We start from the raw sequence: 18,987 nt of genomic DNA on the forward strand, positions 1-18,987 counted from the left end.
TTTATTGAAAAACTCCACCCTGTGGGGTTCCCTGTTTACAGGGAATCCCCCTCCAGGAACTCCACCTACAGGGAATCCCACTCTTTTGGTCGACACTGACCCCATCAGCCCCACGTCGGCCTACAGGAAACATTCTCGTCCACTGACTCCCCGGTCTAGTCTTACCCCCCCCCCCCCCCCCCCCCCCCGCGAAGTTCCAGACGTGACATACCCGTCCACCCTCTACTATTTTCTATCTGCTACTAAAGTTCACGCCCGCCTACAGCATAGCACTTTTGTGTATTCGCATTTTGGTATTGCGTCACCAGTGTCACTACACTGATTTCAAAACTGACACGGACAAAAAGCAAGGTTGCGCCACGGTATTCGTCGAAAAGACTGACTCAACGGCTGAGTCGATCAGGTCAGTGTCCGCATTACCCGTTCTACCGACAGCGACAGAGCAAACTTAATTTTTATGAGGCCGGCCACACAGGGCTATACTGATGACCTGACCTCACATGCTCCGCTCACTACTGACCGTCAGCTAGAACTGACCTTGAACCAGTGCAAGCTGTTCAACATACTGCTAGCCGAGTGCCTACCCGTGTTCCTGAGGCTGATGGGGTCTATGTCGACCAAAAGAGTGGAATTTCCTGTTTGTGGAGTTCCTGGAGGGTGGAGTTTTTCAATAAAACTTGAAAACCATACTCGAATTTCTAAGAAATATCAAAAATGATTGAAAAACATCAAATTCTACCGATGTCGCCAAGCATCACGTGACTTTCAGCGATATCAGCGACACGCTACACTGAGGAACTAAATCCTGTGGTATTCCCTGTATACAGGGAATCCCCCTCCAGGAACTCCTCCTGCAGGGAATCCCACTCTTTTGGTCGTCATAGACCCCATCAGCGCTACTGATGTGGTCAGTGTTCGGCTTTCACTTCAGTTCAGGTATGATTAGCGTTAGTGGCAGAGTAGCATCCTCTAGTCTTAGCATCAGGTAACACTGCTCATTAGACATGTTTTGACAGACAAGATGGATGTGCCCAGTACCCAATTGATTCTAAATAATGCAAAGATGAGAATGTAAGTTCATAATAGGACAGAAAATGACTGTGGTTATTTTATTATTTGCTGTTAAAATTGTGAAAACGTTGCTAGACTTTAGATAGGTGCTACCCGTTGATTGGTCAGATCTTGGGTTTGCCCCGCTGCATAAGAATAGATCCATGTCAGTGACGTCACAGAAATGCGTTTTTAACCCCTTGTATGCGAAATAATTTCAGATGTGTGTAAGTAGAGTGAACTGATGGGTAATGATAGACATTCTCAGCTCTATCTACACAGGAAACTTTAAAACAAGGACGGAGAGTCGATCAGGCTGTTTCTTGAGCATGAAACAGTTTCTTTCCGTACTGAGCAATAAGTAGGTCACTAACACTAGCTGATTCGGTACTGATGTACTCGGCTATCCTTTCCCAAAAATGAGTTCCATGTGTGTTATCACTTGATTATTTTGATGAATGTTGGAAAGACATGTTAGTGTTTCTCATAATGCTGTGATATTCAGAAGTAATTCGCTCATTCTTAATCCGTAGGATAGCCTACTCCTATTTTACTGACATCTGTAGCCTAGCCCACTAGGCCAAACAAGCTGTGTTGTGTTAAATGTTTACATACAGGTTTCTGGATCAATACATTGCTTTTAGAATGAACTTGGGGGACGAGTCATAGCAGAAGGGATACAAAATGCAAGTACTGTAACGAAACATAGACGCAGATGAACGCACAAAGATATTTTACACAACGAGGTGTTTATTGCGAACTGTACGGTATGGAATCCCACTTGCAGAACAATCGATTTAATTTTAACAAGAAAGAGCTGTTATGTATGAAATATGAATTCACACAGCTTGCATACAAACAGCATAGTCTTCGAAAGTACGTTTCAGATGAAAACTACTGAATGCCACGAACAGATATACTAATTGTTGTTGACAAATTCCTCGATAACGTGGCATTCCTGCTCAAGAGGGTAGTTAGCTCCCTTGCCGCATCGTCTCAGCCAGGCGGCGTTGGTGGGCTAGTCTATTTTGTGTTGGTGTTTACGCAGACATGGCCACCACATGAGGTGGCTTACAGAATCATGGATTTAGCTTCTGTTTTAGCGGAGTTAAAGGTTGTAGATGATTTTAGGCAGCCGGACAAGAATCTTGCAACTGCATCATTTTGTCAACGGGCTTGCAAGGTCAGTAAAAATGGTGTATTTGGTGAACATGTTTCATTCCAAAATATTCGCCATTTCTGGCGTACCTGTTTGCACGCACACATCGTTTCTGGCTCTCTTTTGTGTGTGACGGGAGAGATTATGCATAGTTATATTGGTATAGACTGTTCCTTTGAAGCTAGGTTCCTGTATATCATTGTAGATTGCAGCAGTTATTTTGCTCTTGTTCTGAAATAGGCGTTCGTTTGTGCGTCCTGACTTTCCACACGTCCCCATTTCATCACGCGCGAAACGTCATCGCTGTTAAAGCACAATTTCTCTCTGATCAACAGCATAAAGTTGCGAGTTTATTGATTCAGTTTATTGCATTTACAAATATACTATAGTAAGCAAGGTTTGTTTGAAGCTAAATTTGACAGCTTTTGCTTGATTTATTAGTATGATACGATCGGGCAACCCCGTCCAGATGGCCTTGAAATCAGTACAGGAAGTGCAGGGCAATCCGCCCTGGCGGAGGTCATGGCTAGTCGATCACATTTCAGATCATGATCATTGCAGAAACTATTGAAAGAAATGTTTTAAAATGAGGGTGACAGCACGAACATAATATTGAAAGGAACGACCAGGAAAAGCAATCTCTTACTGCACTTTATAATTTACCAGAGTTCTTGTAAAAATACGAAAAATTGATGTTGAATTTGCAAGACTGTGAAAGTCCATGCAATTTGTAAACATTGCATTATGTCCTGTGTTTCAAGTAGCATTTTGAAACCTAACTTTGTTGAGTTTGCTTCAGTGACCTACTTTGGCCGCAAAAATGATCCACTCCTGTTTAAAAAAAAAAATCTGTTTTGATTCAACTTGAATTTCAAGACAGCAGTACCACTATGTACTTCTTTTTACACTCAGTCAAGTTTTGGTTAAATGTTTCGGAGTGGCTCGGGAACCTGCGAGTCGGTTCCGGAGACCTCAGGCTCGAGAACCAGCAGTCACCGGTATCTCACGAAATAGTCATTGCTAGTTTTCCCTTCCTTGGCAGGTATCTGTCCATAGCTCAGTTGTTAGAGAACTGCGCTATGGTTCGTGAGGTCGTCGGTTCGAGCCTTGCCGTATTTTAATTTTATTTTTAACTCCTTTTATTTTCCTTCTTAAGTTCTTAACTCTCCTTTCTTTTAGGCCTAAAAAAAAAATAGGTGTGGTTACGGTAACCCGACCTACCCTATTTTTAGGGGCCGACCCTATAACTTTTTATTACATTTGTCAAAAAAAGAACAGAAAAAAAGAAAACGAGTGCAGAAAACGCAATGAAAGCGCCCGAGTCGCACACTTATTTCCCTGTCAAGTAGGTTTAATTTGTACACATTAGAAAAAAAAGTTTAAAAAAAAAAGTGATTGCCTACCTTCCTACCCTATTTTTTTTGGCTATGTTACCGTAACCACACCTATTTTTTTTTTTGGCCTTAGTTTGCTCTATTCTTCTTTATTCCAAATCATTTTGATGAACGAACTGAGATTGCAACAAAAAGCTCACGAGTCACTGATTCGGCATTTATTGCGTCCGCAAACCAAGCAACTCTAATCACTGGTACCGAGGCTAGAAGCAGCATTAGTTGCAGTACAATAACATGGAAACAAACAAAGAACAAGAAATTTGTTTCAATTATGGCAAAATATAAGTCTGCTTTGCATCGAGTTACATCGACCTATGTCTCTGCTTTGACAGAATCTCTGACGAATAACAATTTTGGTCAAGCAATCTTTGACGAAGCCTGGACTTTGGTGTTGCATAAAAATTAAATAACGAGTTTTGTCATTACAAATCTGAATATTCTAATTAAGAGTTTTGTAATTGATCCAAAAATGATTTCATTATGATCTTATTCTTTATCATTTCCTAATTCCAAAAACGTATAATTATGTTATGTTTGGATTAAAAACAAACTGAGAAAGTTAAAAAAATATAAAGAAAAGCGTGCTTTCCTGTTAAAGACTGTACGCTACTGCGCTATACTGGCTTTTCGCTTCAAGCGATCAGCTACGTTTTTCAAGTGAATCATGTGTGTCAGCGCTTTCAATCTTGGTCACAGGGTATTCGCAAAGCATTGTCTTTCTGAAATGCAGTGCGTTCTGTGAGTTTGACAGATTGACTAATGGTATTAATTTTGCTTCACGCGACTTTTGTTGTTCTTATGTTCTTTACAGATAATTATATTTGTTTCCATAATGATAACTATTTACATTGCATGGCGTTTTATCTAGCATATTGAGTAAAAAATGTGCTGGGGAATTAGTCCGTTAGTGAAGGTGATCAGTTCTGTTCTCCTATTATTGTAATCTGGCCCTATGTTTGCATACAAGTAGCTTAAATGAACTTTGCCTTTTTGACTTCAGCAACAACAAAAATCTTGACTGGGTTAACTGGAGCATAAATGTATTCATTTTATTTTAACTTTTCAGGTCCTTGAAAAGGTGGTGAAGCAAGCCCCGGATATTGAGTTCAATCATCTGGTGATTGGCATTTGGATTGTAGTCGGGTCTTTCAATGAGCTTCTGCCGCATTTGGTGGATGGTACCTCCCTGACGGACTTTTTGGAGAAGTTATTCCGGTAAGTAGGAAAATGAAAACAATTCAGAAAGATCTTACTTTTGTACATTGGTAGAGGAAATTTATGGTGCCGAAAACCCATGTATACCTGTATATCACACTCACTTTTCAAATAATGCGATAATTGTACGCAGAAATGTATTTTATGTCACTTGATACATTGTATGCTGATTCTACTGCTACCCTGAAAGACTGCTGGTTGAATATTTCATTACCCAGTAATATGAAAGTAAATACAATGTACTACAAATAGTTCATGTACAATGTACAGGTAAGTGGCAGTAGTATTCAAAAGTAATTGGGTTTGAGACATTGTTTGCCTTAATTTTACACCTCTGAGATCTATACAACTTACAAGTTGAATGTTTGACATCTCCTTGTGACATTTTTGTGTGAATTCTGATGTCAACCGCAGTGTATCTCCCATCTGTGTGATGTTGACTGTTGTTTTCAGAGAATGTGCCCGCGTGGTCTTGGATATCAAATGGCAGCAGCTGGACGAAGAAGAGAAATGTCGACAGAACTTCACATCGTCACTGTCATCGTGTCACCAGCTGATGGCGCCCCGAGGCTTCACACGCTTTGGTGTGCTGCAGGAGCTCATGGACAATCCGTGGACCGATCCGGTCCTCACCATGGTGATGGGTAGCGAGGAAGACAATGAGGAAGGTGAAGGTCAGTGTCACTCCGGTCAAGTCTGTGGAAGTGTGTTTGCCTTTGAACTTTGTCATTCCTGATGCTTTGAAAGCTGGTTTGCTGAAATGAGGGTGTGATTCTTGCTGACAAAATAACTGAATTATGAACTCGATCTCTCATTCATTTCCTTTGGGGGTGTGTGGCAGGGTCTTCTGGTGGGAATTTGTGTTATTATGCAGCTATTCCTTCATCTTAAACCTGGAAAGCTTAAACAACAAAGATATTTTCTTTGTCCGGGCTTTTACGTGAGAATAATTGTTCACCCCCCCAAAACTCTGCTCCAGGCAGAAAGTAGTTAGGCTGGATTTTGTGTGTGTCCAATAGAAAGATCTTTATCTTCAGTTAAGGCCTGGTCAGACCTTTGGTAGTTTGAATGGTCTTTTTACACAGGAAAGAGTGTTCTTTAAGTTAATGTTTTTATCTTTGAAAGGGTTAGCCATAATTTTGGTTCAGGAAACAGAACGCCTCAAGTTTTGAGCTAAGCTGAAGTAGGGTGAGAGTTAGCAAGTTAATATTTCATTCAGATTTATTCCTCATTTGTTTACAGGGCTAGCATACATCCAGGCCCAGGACCCTGAAATCCTGAAGCTGCGGGTAGAGCTGATGCAACAGGAAAACTGCGATGAGTTTGCACTCAACTTGTGCACCTGGTGTCTCAAGCATCCAAGACTGGCGGGCAATCTGGGTGTTCGCAAAACACAGTTTTTTCTCCTCAACAGGCTTACCTACAGTGAAAAGCTCCAGGAAGAGGTAAGCTTTGTTACAGTGCTGTTTGGCTGCTTGGATTATTTGTGTGCTGACTATTTATTGCAGGATGAGTACTTCTAGTATTTATCTGCTTGATTCCAGGAGAGAGAAATTTCAGCAGTGGTATTTTTTGTGTAGCTTTGGTAATAGTCTGTTTGATTTGACATTCTTCAATGACCGTATGATTGTCAGTGAACTGATTTTACTTCTGAGCAATGGAGGTTACTGATGTCGTTTGTTTTGGATACGTCCATAATTGCACCTGCACTCTCTTCATAAGGCTGAATTCTAATCTGGGCATAAATTAGATTGGCTTATATCAGCTGAGATTGCCTTTCTTCTGAAGTTTTCAGTTGAATATGAAGATTTCGTCGACCTAGTCCTTGCATAATCAAGTGAGAATGTGTATGCTCCATTTCCTCATAGAACTGTGCATTCATTTTATCACAGAACAGTCGAGGTTTTATGCATAGCACAAATATGTCCATAAATTATGTTTTGGTAAATAGCAGGGTAGAGCTTATGAATGTACAAATAAAGGCACAGTCAGCCTCCCGTAAACCATCACAGACACTGTGAGGCTTTTACACACAGTACAAACAACCTTTCATTTAAACACTCACGGCTTGAGCGAGCAATTTTCAAAGAATTTATTTTTGCGTGATTTATCTTACCCCTGAGCCATTGTGAACCCGTGTGATCCAGTTTCCTTTTTTTCACAATTTAGTCATCAGTTTGTGATTTTAATGCGACTCGCTGTAACAGTGTAAGCTTATCTGCAATAGCACGTTATTGTGTACCTCTGAATCTAAAACGCAACAAATGGCTGCGAGTCGCACAAACTGAGCGGTGACGGTTGACCGTTCAAAGGAACTGGCACTATGAAGAACCATCGTCTGCTACTGTTTTGCATGACACGTTTCCCGGCTTTTCTTTTTTTAAACTTTCAAAACTTCGAATTGTACTGATCTTGTCTTGATGAAAAAAGAATTCTTTTATGATTTAAGAATGTTTGTGTAACAAGCTGTCAATTTATTAATTAGATTTTAAAAGTTAGGTCTAGCGCCAAAACGAGGCGTCCGATTGTGGTACTGAACAATCCGCTGGCCATGCAGAAATAAAGTCTTTGAAAATTGCTCGCTCTTTATGTAGGGCACCTAGGATGCTCTCAAGCGGTGAGTGTTTAAACGAAAGGGTGTTTGTACTGTGTGTAAAAGCCTGAGAGTGTCTGTGATGGTTTATGGGAGGCTGACTGTGTCTTTAACATACAGGGCATGAGACAGTAATCTGATGGTTGTTTGGGGTTTTACAGTGTCAGAGTATGGGTCCTGAAGACAGCATTCAACTTATCAAGAGCATGCAGGGTGGAGAGGAGAACAAAGAACTGTGTACCTTGCTGGCACAGACCTTCCTCGTGCAGAACTGGATCAAGCCTGCTGACAATGATTCAAAGAAGGTTTGTACACTGTGAACTGCTAGAAAATAGGTTGGTTGTGATTTAGTGCATAAAATCAGATTTGTATGAAATGGAAGCTGCTGGATGGAGAGATTACACTCTTGATCGCCAGGAGCGAGTAAAAAAATTCACCGTACAAAAAAAAAATTGTCTGGCTGGCAAATGAAAATTCTGGTCATGCAAACTAAGTTTCAGTCATGCTATCCAGTTTCAAAGCCTTGTATACATTGCAAAATGGTGCAGGAACTTCTGTCGTCAGTTAAAATGTTGCCAGATTATTGTGAAACAAAAAAGAGATTGTCTTTGGCACAATTCCAACGTTTTATTCGCGCTGCAGCCAGACTGTTTCTACTTTCACAACTTCTTCTTCTTCTTCTGCGTTCGTGGGCTGAAACTCCCACGTACACTCGTGTTTTTTGCACGAGTGGAATTTTACGTGTATGACCGTTTTTTTACCCCGCCATTTCCGCTGTAACAATCTTTGCCGGCCTACAGAGGCAGTGACCCTGTTCGGTTTTTTACCCCACCATTTAGGCAGCCATACGCCGTTTTCGGAGGAAGCATGTTGGGTATTTTCGTGTGTCAATATAACACTTACCTCGACAGTACTATTCTTGCACATTATCTATTATAGGCCGAAAAAATTGGACAAAACGCTGAGTGGGTACAATTATCTCCCATAACCATGCGCCACCGTGGATCCCAAGCACTGTCCGAGTGCTTCCCCCTTACAGGATGTAGGTGGCGCGTCCTCTTTCTTTTTTCGCGCGTGTCAGACCGGCTGTGTTTCTGCTACGCTCCCGGATTATTTTGGACTAAGAGGCTCCTTTTCTGTGTGGACTATCACCTGTTGGATTATTGTGTGTTATTCCACTTCTGGCTTGAGGCTACGTTGTGTTTCCTTCAACTTGTGCCTCCGTTTTTGTGTGGCGGACTCGGCGTGCCTCCCGTCCTACTTCGTGGTGACCGGTCGTCTGCTTCTCGTTTCGCCGCATTCACTTGAGTATTGACCTAAATTTTCTTTGAATTTTGTTAATTCTCGGTCTTTAAGGGTACGTACAGGGCGAGGTAGGATGTCTCGTCCTGTTTTGGGCTCTGGTTCTACGGAACCAGAGTCTGCCGGGGGCAACCCTTCTCCGGGCGCCCAGCGTCATGTTTTACGCACGGAGAAGGGGATCTTTCGGCGCTCCGACTCTCCCTCCCCAAACGCTTTGCGTTTGCGGCGAGGGAGGGCGGAGAAAGCCTGTTTGAGCAAGCTCAATGCGAGCTTGCTCAAACAGGCTGGGCTTGAGCCTGGGACTTCGGGCGGGGCTGCGCCGTCGAAGGTTCGGGGAAGTTCGAGGGGAAAGAAAAAGCTTCTTTCTCCTTCTCCTTCAGTGGAACAGGCTTCCCCCCCTTCGACGCCGTTGTCCGGCCCTCAGTCTCAGGCTTCAGCTCCTCCCGGTTTCGAGCCTGGGGGGAAGGTTTCCTTCTCCCCCCTGGCTCGAATCCGGGGGCAGGTCGATTCCCAACCCTCTTTGGGGGTTGGTGAATCCGATCTAGGGGCTACTGGAGAGACTCAGGTTTTGACAGCCAACGGCCATACCACGTTGAAAACACCGGTTCTCGTCCGACCACCGAAGTTAAGCAACGTCGGGCCCGGTTAGTACTTGGATGGGTGACCGCCTGGGAACACCGGGTGCAGTTGGCATTAAAATCTTTCTTTTTCCGGTGCCTCTCCTGTGCCCTCCTCGGTTTCCACCGCTGTGGAAGCCAGGAGGGACACGGGTCCTCCTCTGAACTCCCTCGCTGGGTCGTCTGCTGCTGTTTTGACAGTAGTTTCGGCCTCCTGGGGGGGGAGATCGGAGGAGATGACGGGGTCTCTGAATTCCCTCCCCGCTGGGGTTGGGATGCGAATTGACCCCGTTCAGGGCGGTCCTGTGGGGGCAGGGGTTTCAGGCTTCGTGCCTACGACCACTGCTACTACGGTTCCCTCTGACGTCCGTGTGACTGGTGGCTGTCCCTCTTGAAACGCTCCGGCCGACTAGTTACTGGACGTGGAGGTGTTCGACAGAACGTGGTACTTCTGTCGAATGGTCAGGGCGACGGGAACATTGTTTCTGTTGCTCAGACCGACACCTCCGACCGGACCGTCTTGACCCCACGCCATTCCTTAGCGTCTGGTGTTCGGGTGACGGATGGTCCGGACCAAGGGTCCGGAACGTTCCAGGCTTACGGGTCGGGATCGAACCGGACCCACGGGTCCCGACTGGACTTGACCTCCGGGTTTGGTCCGGACGGGACCCATGGTACGGGACCGTACCGGACCTTAGGGTCCGGTGCGGGACAGTACCTCTGGCCCTTGCCGGACCCCCCGGACCTACGGGTCCGGATGGTACGGTACGGGACCAGTGTTTCGGTCGGGACCGGACCACCCGACCACCTCTGTTGGTCTGGGTGGTCTGGCACCGAACCGGAACACACCGGACCTACGGGTCCGGAGGGTACGGTACCGGACCAGTGGTCCGGTCGGGACCGGACCACTCGACCACCTCTGTTGGTCCGGGTGGTCTGGCACCGAACCGGACCATGCCGGACCTACGGGTCCGGATGGTACGGTATGTCCACGTCCGGACCGAGCCACCCGAACACTTCTGTGGGTACGGATGGTTCGGTACCGAACGGGACCTCCGGATGGTACGGGACCGGACCGAATCTACGGGTTCGGATGGTCCGGTACCGGACCACCCGACCACCTCTGCAGGGATGTTCCTTGGATTTTGTCCTTATAGGACAAATGTCCTAGCCTTGCTGAAAGTATAGGACATTTGTCCTGAACTGTAAAAAACAATCGGTCATTTCACGTGGAAAGAAATAAGCCGTCCACATCCTCCTTTGGTACACACACACTGTGACACACACCAGAGGGAGAAATATATATTGTAATTGTATTCCAAACTTGCCTTCTTCTAGTTCTTGTGTGTGTGTGTCTCTGTGTGTGTGTGTGTGTGTGTGTGTGTGTGTGTGTGTGTGTGTGTGTGTGTGTGTGTGTGTGTGTGTGTGTGAGTGTGTGTTTAACAGAAAGCAAAAGATCTCAGGTAAAGAAGAAGTCAAGGTCAAAAATTAAATTGAGTACATACCGATTTACTGGAACTTAGGGAAATATGCCAAAATGAACCTGGAATCAGCACTCTCTTACACACATCATACTAAAACAAAGCAAAGACACATGAAACACAAATTAAATCAAAACAGCATATAGTGTCCGGTTTCAATTTCTTCGCAGGCGGCATGATCGCATTCGCAGTTTCTAGAATCTATACAACCGGAAGTTGAACTTTCGGAAATTCTTAAACTGCGCGGTCTTCAAACGGCGAAGTTACTAAACCAAACAACAGAAGACGTTGCCGATTCGGAGATTAGGAGACGTATCATCTGATGCCTGATCTAAATAAACGGATCAATGTTGCCATGTCCGACGTGGCAATAAAACGATCGGTCAGTGTCCGTCTCTGACATAAACTTATCGGACATTTGTCCGCCAGAGACACAAGGTACCGGTCATTAGACCAAGGTATCCGGCCCAGGGCCGAGGGCCGACCCCTGGGAACATCACTGCCTCTGTTGGTCCGGATGGTCTGTCACCGAACCGGACCATACCGGACCACCGGACCTACGGGTCCGGATGGTACGGTAGGTCCACGTCCGGACCGAACACTTCAGTGGGTACGGATGGTTCGGTGCCGTACGGGACCTCCGGATGGTATGGGACAGGACCGGAACACCGGACCACCCTACCGGATCGGTCCGGACCACCCGACCACCTCTGTTGGTCCGGATGGTCTGGCACCGAACCGGACCTACGGGTCCGGATGGTACGGTATGTCCACGTCCGGACCGAGCCACCCGAACACTTCTGTGGGTACGGGTGGTTCGGTGCCGAACGGGACCTCCGGATGGTGCGGGACCGGACCGGACCTACGGGTCCGGATGGTCCGGTGCTGGACCGGTGGTCCGGTCCGGACCGGACCACCCGACCACCTCTGTTGGTCCGGATGGTCTGGCACCGAACCGGACCATACCGGACTTACGGGTCCGGATGGTACGGTGTGTCCACGTCCGGACCGAGCCACCCGAACACTTCTGTGGGTACGGATGGTTCGGTACCGAACGGGACCTCCGGATGGTACGGGACCGGACCGGAACACCGGACCGGAACACCGGACCACCCTACCGGACCGGTCCGGACCACCCGACCACCTCTGTTGGTCCGGATGGTCTGGCACCGAACCGGACCTACGGGTCCGGATGGTACGGTACGTACGTCCACGCCCGGACCGAACCACCCGAACACTTCTGTGCGTACGGATGGTTCGGTGCCGAACAGGACCTCCGGATGGTACCGGACCTACGGGTCCGGACCTACGGGTCCGGATGGTCCGGTGCGGGACCACCCGACCACCTCTGTTGGTCTGGATGGTCTGGCACCGAACCGGACCATACCGGACCACCGGACCTACGGGTCCGGATGGTACGGTATGTCCACGTCCGGACCTAACCACCCGAACACTTCGTTGGGTACGATGGTTCGGTGCTGAACGGGACCTCCGGATGGTACGGCACCGGACCGGACCACCCTACCGGACCGGATCGGCACCCCCGACCGGACCGGACCATTTCTTTTCTGATCAGACCCCATGGGTTCCTGTTCAGTCTATAAATGGCGGGGGTTCGTTGGCTGGGCTGACCCAACAGTCGCAGGGTTGTTGTTTTTCTCCCCCTTCGGCTGCTGGAGACGTTTCGTCTTTGGGGCAGGGGTCTTCGCGGCCTCTTGCTTCTGTGGGCGTTTCTTCACAGCCTGCTTCATCGCTTTCGGCTCTTCCCCCTCAAGCTCCCTACACTCCTGCTTTTGAGGAGTTGTCGGGAAGTGAAGAGGAGAGTGAGTCGGAGGACGATAGGGAGGAGGATCAGGGTCGCCCTGAGGTTAACACTGAACCTCTACCCTTGCCGGTTTCTGATGGAACTTCCGAAGCTATGCTTCGTACTTTCCAACAGTACATGACAGACATCACGCGGCGTCTTGACGTCACGGATGCCTCTCTTAAGCGTCTGTCGTCTAGTGTTGACACACAGGACGTGGACCCGGGGTCTGAGGACGAGAGGCAGGAGGCTCGTCCTCGCACAGCTAGAAGGACGTTTGAACAGTTTCAGGACGTCCTTCCCTGAGACGCCCTCTCGTCCTTTGAGTCCGCTTCGGCCCGGGCGCGGGAGGCTCACGCCGCGTCTGCCGGCGGCTCGTTTTATGAACGATCCGGCCGCCGGCAATTCGCGTTCCACCCTAGTCTAAGTGCCACGGTGGAAGCGGCAGCACATCGCCTGAGGAGTACAGATTCACGTGCAAACGCAACCTATGTTCCTCGGGAGGACGCGGGTTCAGTGCCATGCTTTCCTTTGGGAGGCGCACCTCCACTGTTTCCTCGTGTCCAATCTGTTTCGTCCCTCCCTTTTCCCTTTGACTCTCGAACTCTCCCTTTCCAGACTTCGAGTGTTTAGGGTGGGGCTGACGGTGATGTGTTCGTTGGGGAGGTGCCTTCGGTCAAGAAGGTGGAACTGAGCTCTGCTTCGTTCCACAATCTTGAGGCCACCGTTTCGTCCACAGTCGAGGCCCAATCACAGGCCTTGACATGGATGAGCACGCTGTCCACACTGTTGGACCCTCCCAATCGGGCAGAGTCCGATTCCACTCGGGTCCTTGACACGGTTCGAGTGGATCGGGCTTTGCATGCCGTGCGATCGTGCGTGACGTCTGCGGCAGAATTGGCCATTGGAACACGGGTCCACTTTATTGGCCCTGTTCCGTGATCATTTTCTGCCTACTTCTATAGTGCCTCCGGATATGAGGAAGAGTCTGAGGAACACGTTTCCTCAGCCTTCTTCCCTCTTTCATCCGGACACTGTTCGTTCTGTGGTGGAGTCCACACGCCAGAGGAACACTGATTCTCTGATGGTTGGCCTCGCTGCTTCGGCGACGGCGGCGGGGAGTAAGAGAAGTGCTACAGTCACCTCCAGCTCCCAGCCTCAGAAGAAGAAGAAGAAGCCAGTTTCACTGCCTCCTTCTTCCTCCTCTTAGGCGCCTGTTGCGTTCCCAAGCAAGACGAAGGGTGCTCAGACAGGTAAGGGGAAGCAGCACCACCAGGGGGGGTGGTCGCAAGCCTGCGCCTGCCCGCCAGCAGAATTTTCAGTGAGTCCCGGCCCTACGTTGACGCCCCCTCAAGTTGCCCCTCTTTCGTCCGGCGGTTCCCTTTTTTCGGGCCCGCGGCATGTGGGGCAGACTGGTCTCCAACCAGTTTTTCTTGAGGGTGGTGTGGTCGGGGTTTTCTCTACCGCTGTCGTCACAACCTCCATTGTCCGCTCTACCTTGGACGTTCCCCCCTCCTCGAGAGCCTGCCAGATGGCAGGCTCTTCAGGACGAGGTGAACTCGTTGGTCGAGAAGAAGGCGGTCTACCCCCTTTCTCAGCCTTCTCTGGGGTTCTGCTCCCGCCTGTTCACCGTCCCCAAAAAGGACGGCCGGTTCAGGCCGGTGTTGGACCTCTCCACCTTGAACTTGTACCTTCACAGGTGCAAGTTCAAGATGGAAACCCCTTCGTCGGTCCGGTTGGCCATCCGGCCAAACGATTGGGCCATGTCTGGGACCTCCAGGATGCTTACTTCCACATCCTGGTGGCCCCGGGGTACCGACATCTGCTCCGGTTCGTTTGGGAGGGCACGGTGTTCGAGTTTCGGGCCCTCCCATTCGGCCTGTCCTTGGCCCCTCTGATTTTCAACGGGGACAACAACACCACATGCTTAGCTTACCTTCGCCACCAGGGGGGCACCAATTCTCGGTCCCTCTCCCTGTTGGCGGAGGAGATTCTGCTCTGGTGCCAGACCAATCAGGTCCGGATGTCAGTCCAGTTCGTTCCGGGGAAACTGAACGCCCTGGCCGACATTCTCAGTCGGGGCGATCAGGTTCTCTCCACAGAATGGACCATCGCTCACAACGTTCTACAGCGTCTGTGGGCAAGGTGGGACCGTCCTCTGATCGATCTGTTCGTAACTCGATTCAGCGCTCGGCTTCCCAGGTACGTCAGCCCCTTTCGAGACATGAATGCGTTCCACTTGGACGCATTCACTCTCTTGTGGAGGCTCCTCGATGCTTACGCCTATCCCCCGACATCTCTGATTCCGAGGGTGCTGGCAAAATATCTGCAGGAACGACCAAGACTGATTTTGGTCGCGCCTTACTGGCCAACAGCTCCGTGGTTTCCAGATCTTCGCGGTCTCACCCACGTAGACCCTCTACCTCTGGATCTGGACGGGGGAGGTCTGCTCCAGCCTCGATCATGCCTCCCTCATCCACGTCCAGAGAGTCTGTGCTTGACCGCATGGCTCTTGTGCGCTCCAAACTGCTTGCACTAGGATTGCACAAGAGTTCAGTAGAGTTTTCCTTGAACGCTAAGAGGCGATCAACTAATCAGCTCTACGACTTACGCTGGAGAGCTTGGGCCACCTTCGCCTTGTCCAAGGGGATAAAGCCGCTTTATCCCTCAACACAGGACTTGGCCAACTTCCTGGTGGAAGTGTATCAAAAGAAGAGTCTTTCTTCTAAGACTCTTCTTGGATACAGATCTGCCATCGCTTCCACGATTGCGGCCGCTACTGGTCGCAGAACTGAACACTTGATCAGGTCCTCCCTCATCGCTAATGTCCTTTCGGGTATTAGCAATGCAGCGGTGTCTAAACCTCTGGTTTCATTTCCCAAGGGGGATGTCTTTCTGGTCCTCAAACTCCTGCGTAGCAATGAGTTTGAACCCCTGGCAGGCATCAGTATCAAGTTGCTGATTTTTAAGACTAATTGTTCCTCATCGCTTTAGCCACTTGCCGTAGACTCAGTGGTATTCAAGCTTTGAGTGGCCTGGACTTTGACATTGAGTTCACCACACAGCAGTGGTTGCTAGCATGGTCACGTCAGTCTAAGGTATGTTTCTTGGGTATATTTTCTTTTACGGTAGTACTGTTCGAAAATTGCCTGGGTATCTTAATCCTTGGATTTAAGTGATTTTGATTAAGGAGTTTAATACTCTACATATCACCCTCACACCACTCTGGTATTCTGTGCAAGAATAGTACTGTCGAGGTAAGTGTTATATTGACTGTAAGGCTTCTTTTTAAGCCTACTGTCTATATGATACTTACCGAGACAGTACTATTAGAGTTTCCCTCCCGCCTCCCCTCTTGATATGTTATGGGCTTTTTGAGGGTCTGCAGCTCATAAAGAAAGAGGACGCGCCACCTACATCCTGTAAGGGGGAAGCACTCGGACAGTGCTTGGGATCCACGGTGGCGCATGGTTATGGGAGATAATTGTACCCACTCAGCGTTTTGTCCAATTTTTTCGGCCTATAATAGATAATGTGCAAGAATAGTACTGTCTCGGTAAGTATCATATAGACAGTAGGCTTAAAAAGAAGCCTTACATTCTATAACCCACCGAACTCTGACATGGATTACAGGATCTTTTTCGTGCGCACTTGGTCTTGTGCTTGCGTGTACACACGGGGGTGTTCGGACACCGAGGAGAGTCTGCACACAAAGTTGACTCAGAGAAATAAATCTCTCGCCGAACGTGGGGACGAACTCACGCTGACAGCGGCCAACTGGATACAAATCCAGCGCGCTACCGACTGAGCTACATCCCCGCCCACTTTCACAACTGATCCCAAACCCGCATCAAAGAATAACTTTAAAAAAACTCATGGGAAAAGCCTGGCGAGTTTTAGATTTGGTCATCCCTGAAGTCCTTTTCTGTGATCTAGCAGTGTATGCCAAGCATTGGCTGATAGAAACATTGTATGTACAATCAACATGATTGATCATTCGGACAGACGGGCGCAGTGGCATGGTGGTAAGACGTCGGCCTCCTAATCGGAAGGTCGTGAGTTCGAATCCCGGTCGCTGCCGCCTGGTGGGTTAAGAGTGGAGATTTTTCCGATCTCCCAGGTCAACTTATGTGCTGACCTGCTAGTGACTTAACCGCCTTCGTGTGTACACGCAAGCACAAGACCAAGTGCGCTCGAAAAAGATCCTGTAATCTATGTCTGAGTTCGATGGGTTAAAGAAACATGAAAATACCCAGCATGCCACCCCCGAAATCAGCGTATGCTGCCTGAATGGCGGGGTAAAAACGGTCATACACGTACAAATCCACTCGTGCTGAAAACATGAGTGAACGTGGGAGTCTAAGCCCATGAACGAAAAAGAACATTCGGACAAAGACCCAGTCGAGTGATCTGTTGAATTTTTGATGAGTTGGTCACCAGACTGAGTGTGTCATCCAAGTGATTTGTAGACCAGCTGTTTGTGAGTGACAGAATAAACAGTAGAAACAAAAAACGGGGCTACTGGTTGGCTTTAACCTGCCATTACGCTGAACATCGGACTGATGTGTACATGTTATGCAGTGTGCGCTCGTTATAACCTTTACCTTTGAAAATATGCACATTAGAGCCATGAATCGCTCTCAATTGCTTGCTGAGCACTGGCAGTGATGGCTAAGCACGTGTTTCCCTAAACTGAGGTGACCTCAAGCCAAACGTACTCCAGCGCACGCTGCATAACCATTAACATACACATCAGGCTTAGTTGATCCTTGCGGGGACAGGTTTAAGCCGGCCAGTTGCAGCTAGTAACAGGGGCTTTTACTCGGCCACAACACTTAAAAATCCTGACAGTTATTTCCGTATGTCGCCTATTGAAATAAAAACGCGACTTCATCCTCAAATTTTAGAGTTTGACATATGCTGTTGTAGACCCTATCAAATTATTTTGTGTCTTTTAAACGGTAATTTATGTTGCAACTTGCATATATATTACACGCAGAGAGAGAGAGAGGGAACACTCACTGTGAAGAAGAATGAGTGTGGATAACACTGATGGTAGAACCTTTTTGTTATTACTAATTTAACGTAGCTTAGGGTCTTTTCTTACAAATTATATATTTTGTGGTCCTAAGATGTCATCTCAGAACTATTTGTTAAATGGTGAGGAGTTGTTTAAAATTAAAAATAATATGGTTGCATACTCTTTTTGCAGGAGTTGCTGAGGTTGTGGATCAAACTGCAGTACCAGGCTGACTGTGATCGTGACCGCGACTTCATCAGCAGTCTGTGGGCCGTTGCCAAGCTGTCACAGTCCACTGAACAGCTCCTGTTTGTCATTGATGGTGTTCGGGAACAGGTAAGCTGCCTCTTTCTTCTCATGTTCCTTTTTAAAGATTGGCAGCTGTGAAATAATGCCTCTGGGTGGTATCCATGCTATCTATGTAAAATGTTGATTGGTGGCAGGTAAGGGATACTGTCATGTTAACGAATTTTGTTTTGTAAGTGACAGGGTGACAGAAACATGGGCTGTTTTATTTACTGTGATTCTGCTGTCTGTGATAATACATACATCGGTCATTTACTTGTATAAATCAGAACCTGGATGAACAGTTGACATGGTTGTAAACAGATTTGTAGAGTGATTGATAATTATTATAGTTATGATCATAATGTTCATTGCTTTATCTGATGTTTTTCAGTGCGGGGATGCCTTCCTGCAGTTCTGCACAGACCTGTGTGTGTTTGCTATCAATGTGGACAAGGGGTTCTTTGAGAAGCTGAAAGGCACCAGTGCTTCAGGGCCCAACGAAGAAATTCTAGCACACAAACGAGACATGGCACAGGTAGGGTATTCTCTTTTTACTGGGGTGGTCAGGGGTGGGAGACAAAGATCAATAGAGACAGTGGTACCTGCGATGTGTGGCCCCTCCAATGTGTTGACACCTCCTTTAAAAGGACACTTTTTGGCGTCCCTTTGTCTGGTATCTGTACCAAAATATACCTGTCATGACAGGCCACCGGGTCCCAAGGGTGTCGTTTCATCACAGGTACCACTGTAGCCACAACCTGCTTCTAAATAATTGCATCCAAAGTATTTTCTTCAATTTCCAACATCTGTCTTGTTTTCATGGCAAGTTACTGTAGATCTCTTATCAATCAATCAATCAATATGAGGCTTATATCGCGCGTATTCCGTGGGTACAGTTCTAAGCGCAGGGATTTATTTTTTAATTTATTTTTTTTAATTTTTATGCAATTTATATCGCGCACATATTCAAGGCGCAGGGATTTATTTATGCCGTGTGAGATGGAATTTTTTTTTTTACACAATACATCACGCATTCACATTGGCCAGCAGATCGCAGCCATTTC

General features: G+C 47.5%; 1 protein-coding gene and 1 non-coding gene across 2 annotated transcripts in view; both read left to right on the top strand.

The window, feature by feature from the left end:
* The first annotated feature begins 2,043 nt into the window (after positions 1-2,043).
* LOC138964965 (pneumococcal serine-rich repeat protein-like) overlaps positions 2,044-18,987 on the top strand; it is a 36,191-nt gene continuing 19,247 nt past the window's right edge. The window contains exons 1-7 of the mRNA XM_070337067.1: positions 2,044-2,233; positions 4,670-4,818; positions 5,272-5,492; positions 6,061-6,263; positions 7,573-7,716; positions 17,828-17,971; positions 18,315-18,458. Of these exons, the coding sequence (XP_070193168.1) occupies positions 2,132-2,233; positions 4,670-4,818; positions 5,272-5,492; positions 6,061-6,263; positions 7,573-7,716; positions 17,828-17,971; positions 18,315-18,458 (1,107 nt within the window). The 5' untranslated portion in view covers positions 2,044-2,131. The remainder of the gene's footprint in view (positions 2,234-4,669; positions 4,819-5,271; positions 5,493-6,060; positions 6,264-7,572; positions 7,717-17,827; positions 17,972-18,314; positions 18,459-18,987) is intronic.
* Positions 9,288-9,406, top strand: LOC138965730 (5S ribosomal RNA). Its single transcript, XR_011455504.1, has one exon. It is a non-coding gene; the product is annotated as a 5S ribosomal RNA (ribosomal RNA).

Source organism: Littorina saxatilis, linkage group LG4, assembly GCF_037325665.1.
Source record: "Littorina saxatilis isolate snail1 linkage group LG4, US_GU_Lsax_2.0, whole genome shotgun sequence".
NCBI classification, from domain to species: Eukaryota; Metazoa; Mollusca; class Gastropoda; order Littorinimorpha; family Littorinidae; genus Littorina; species Littorina saxatilis.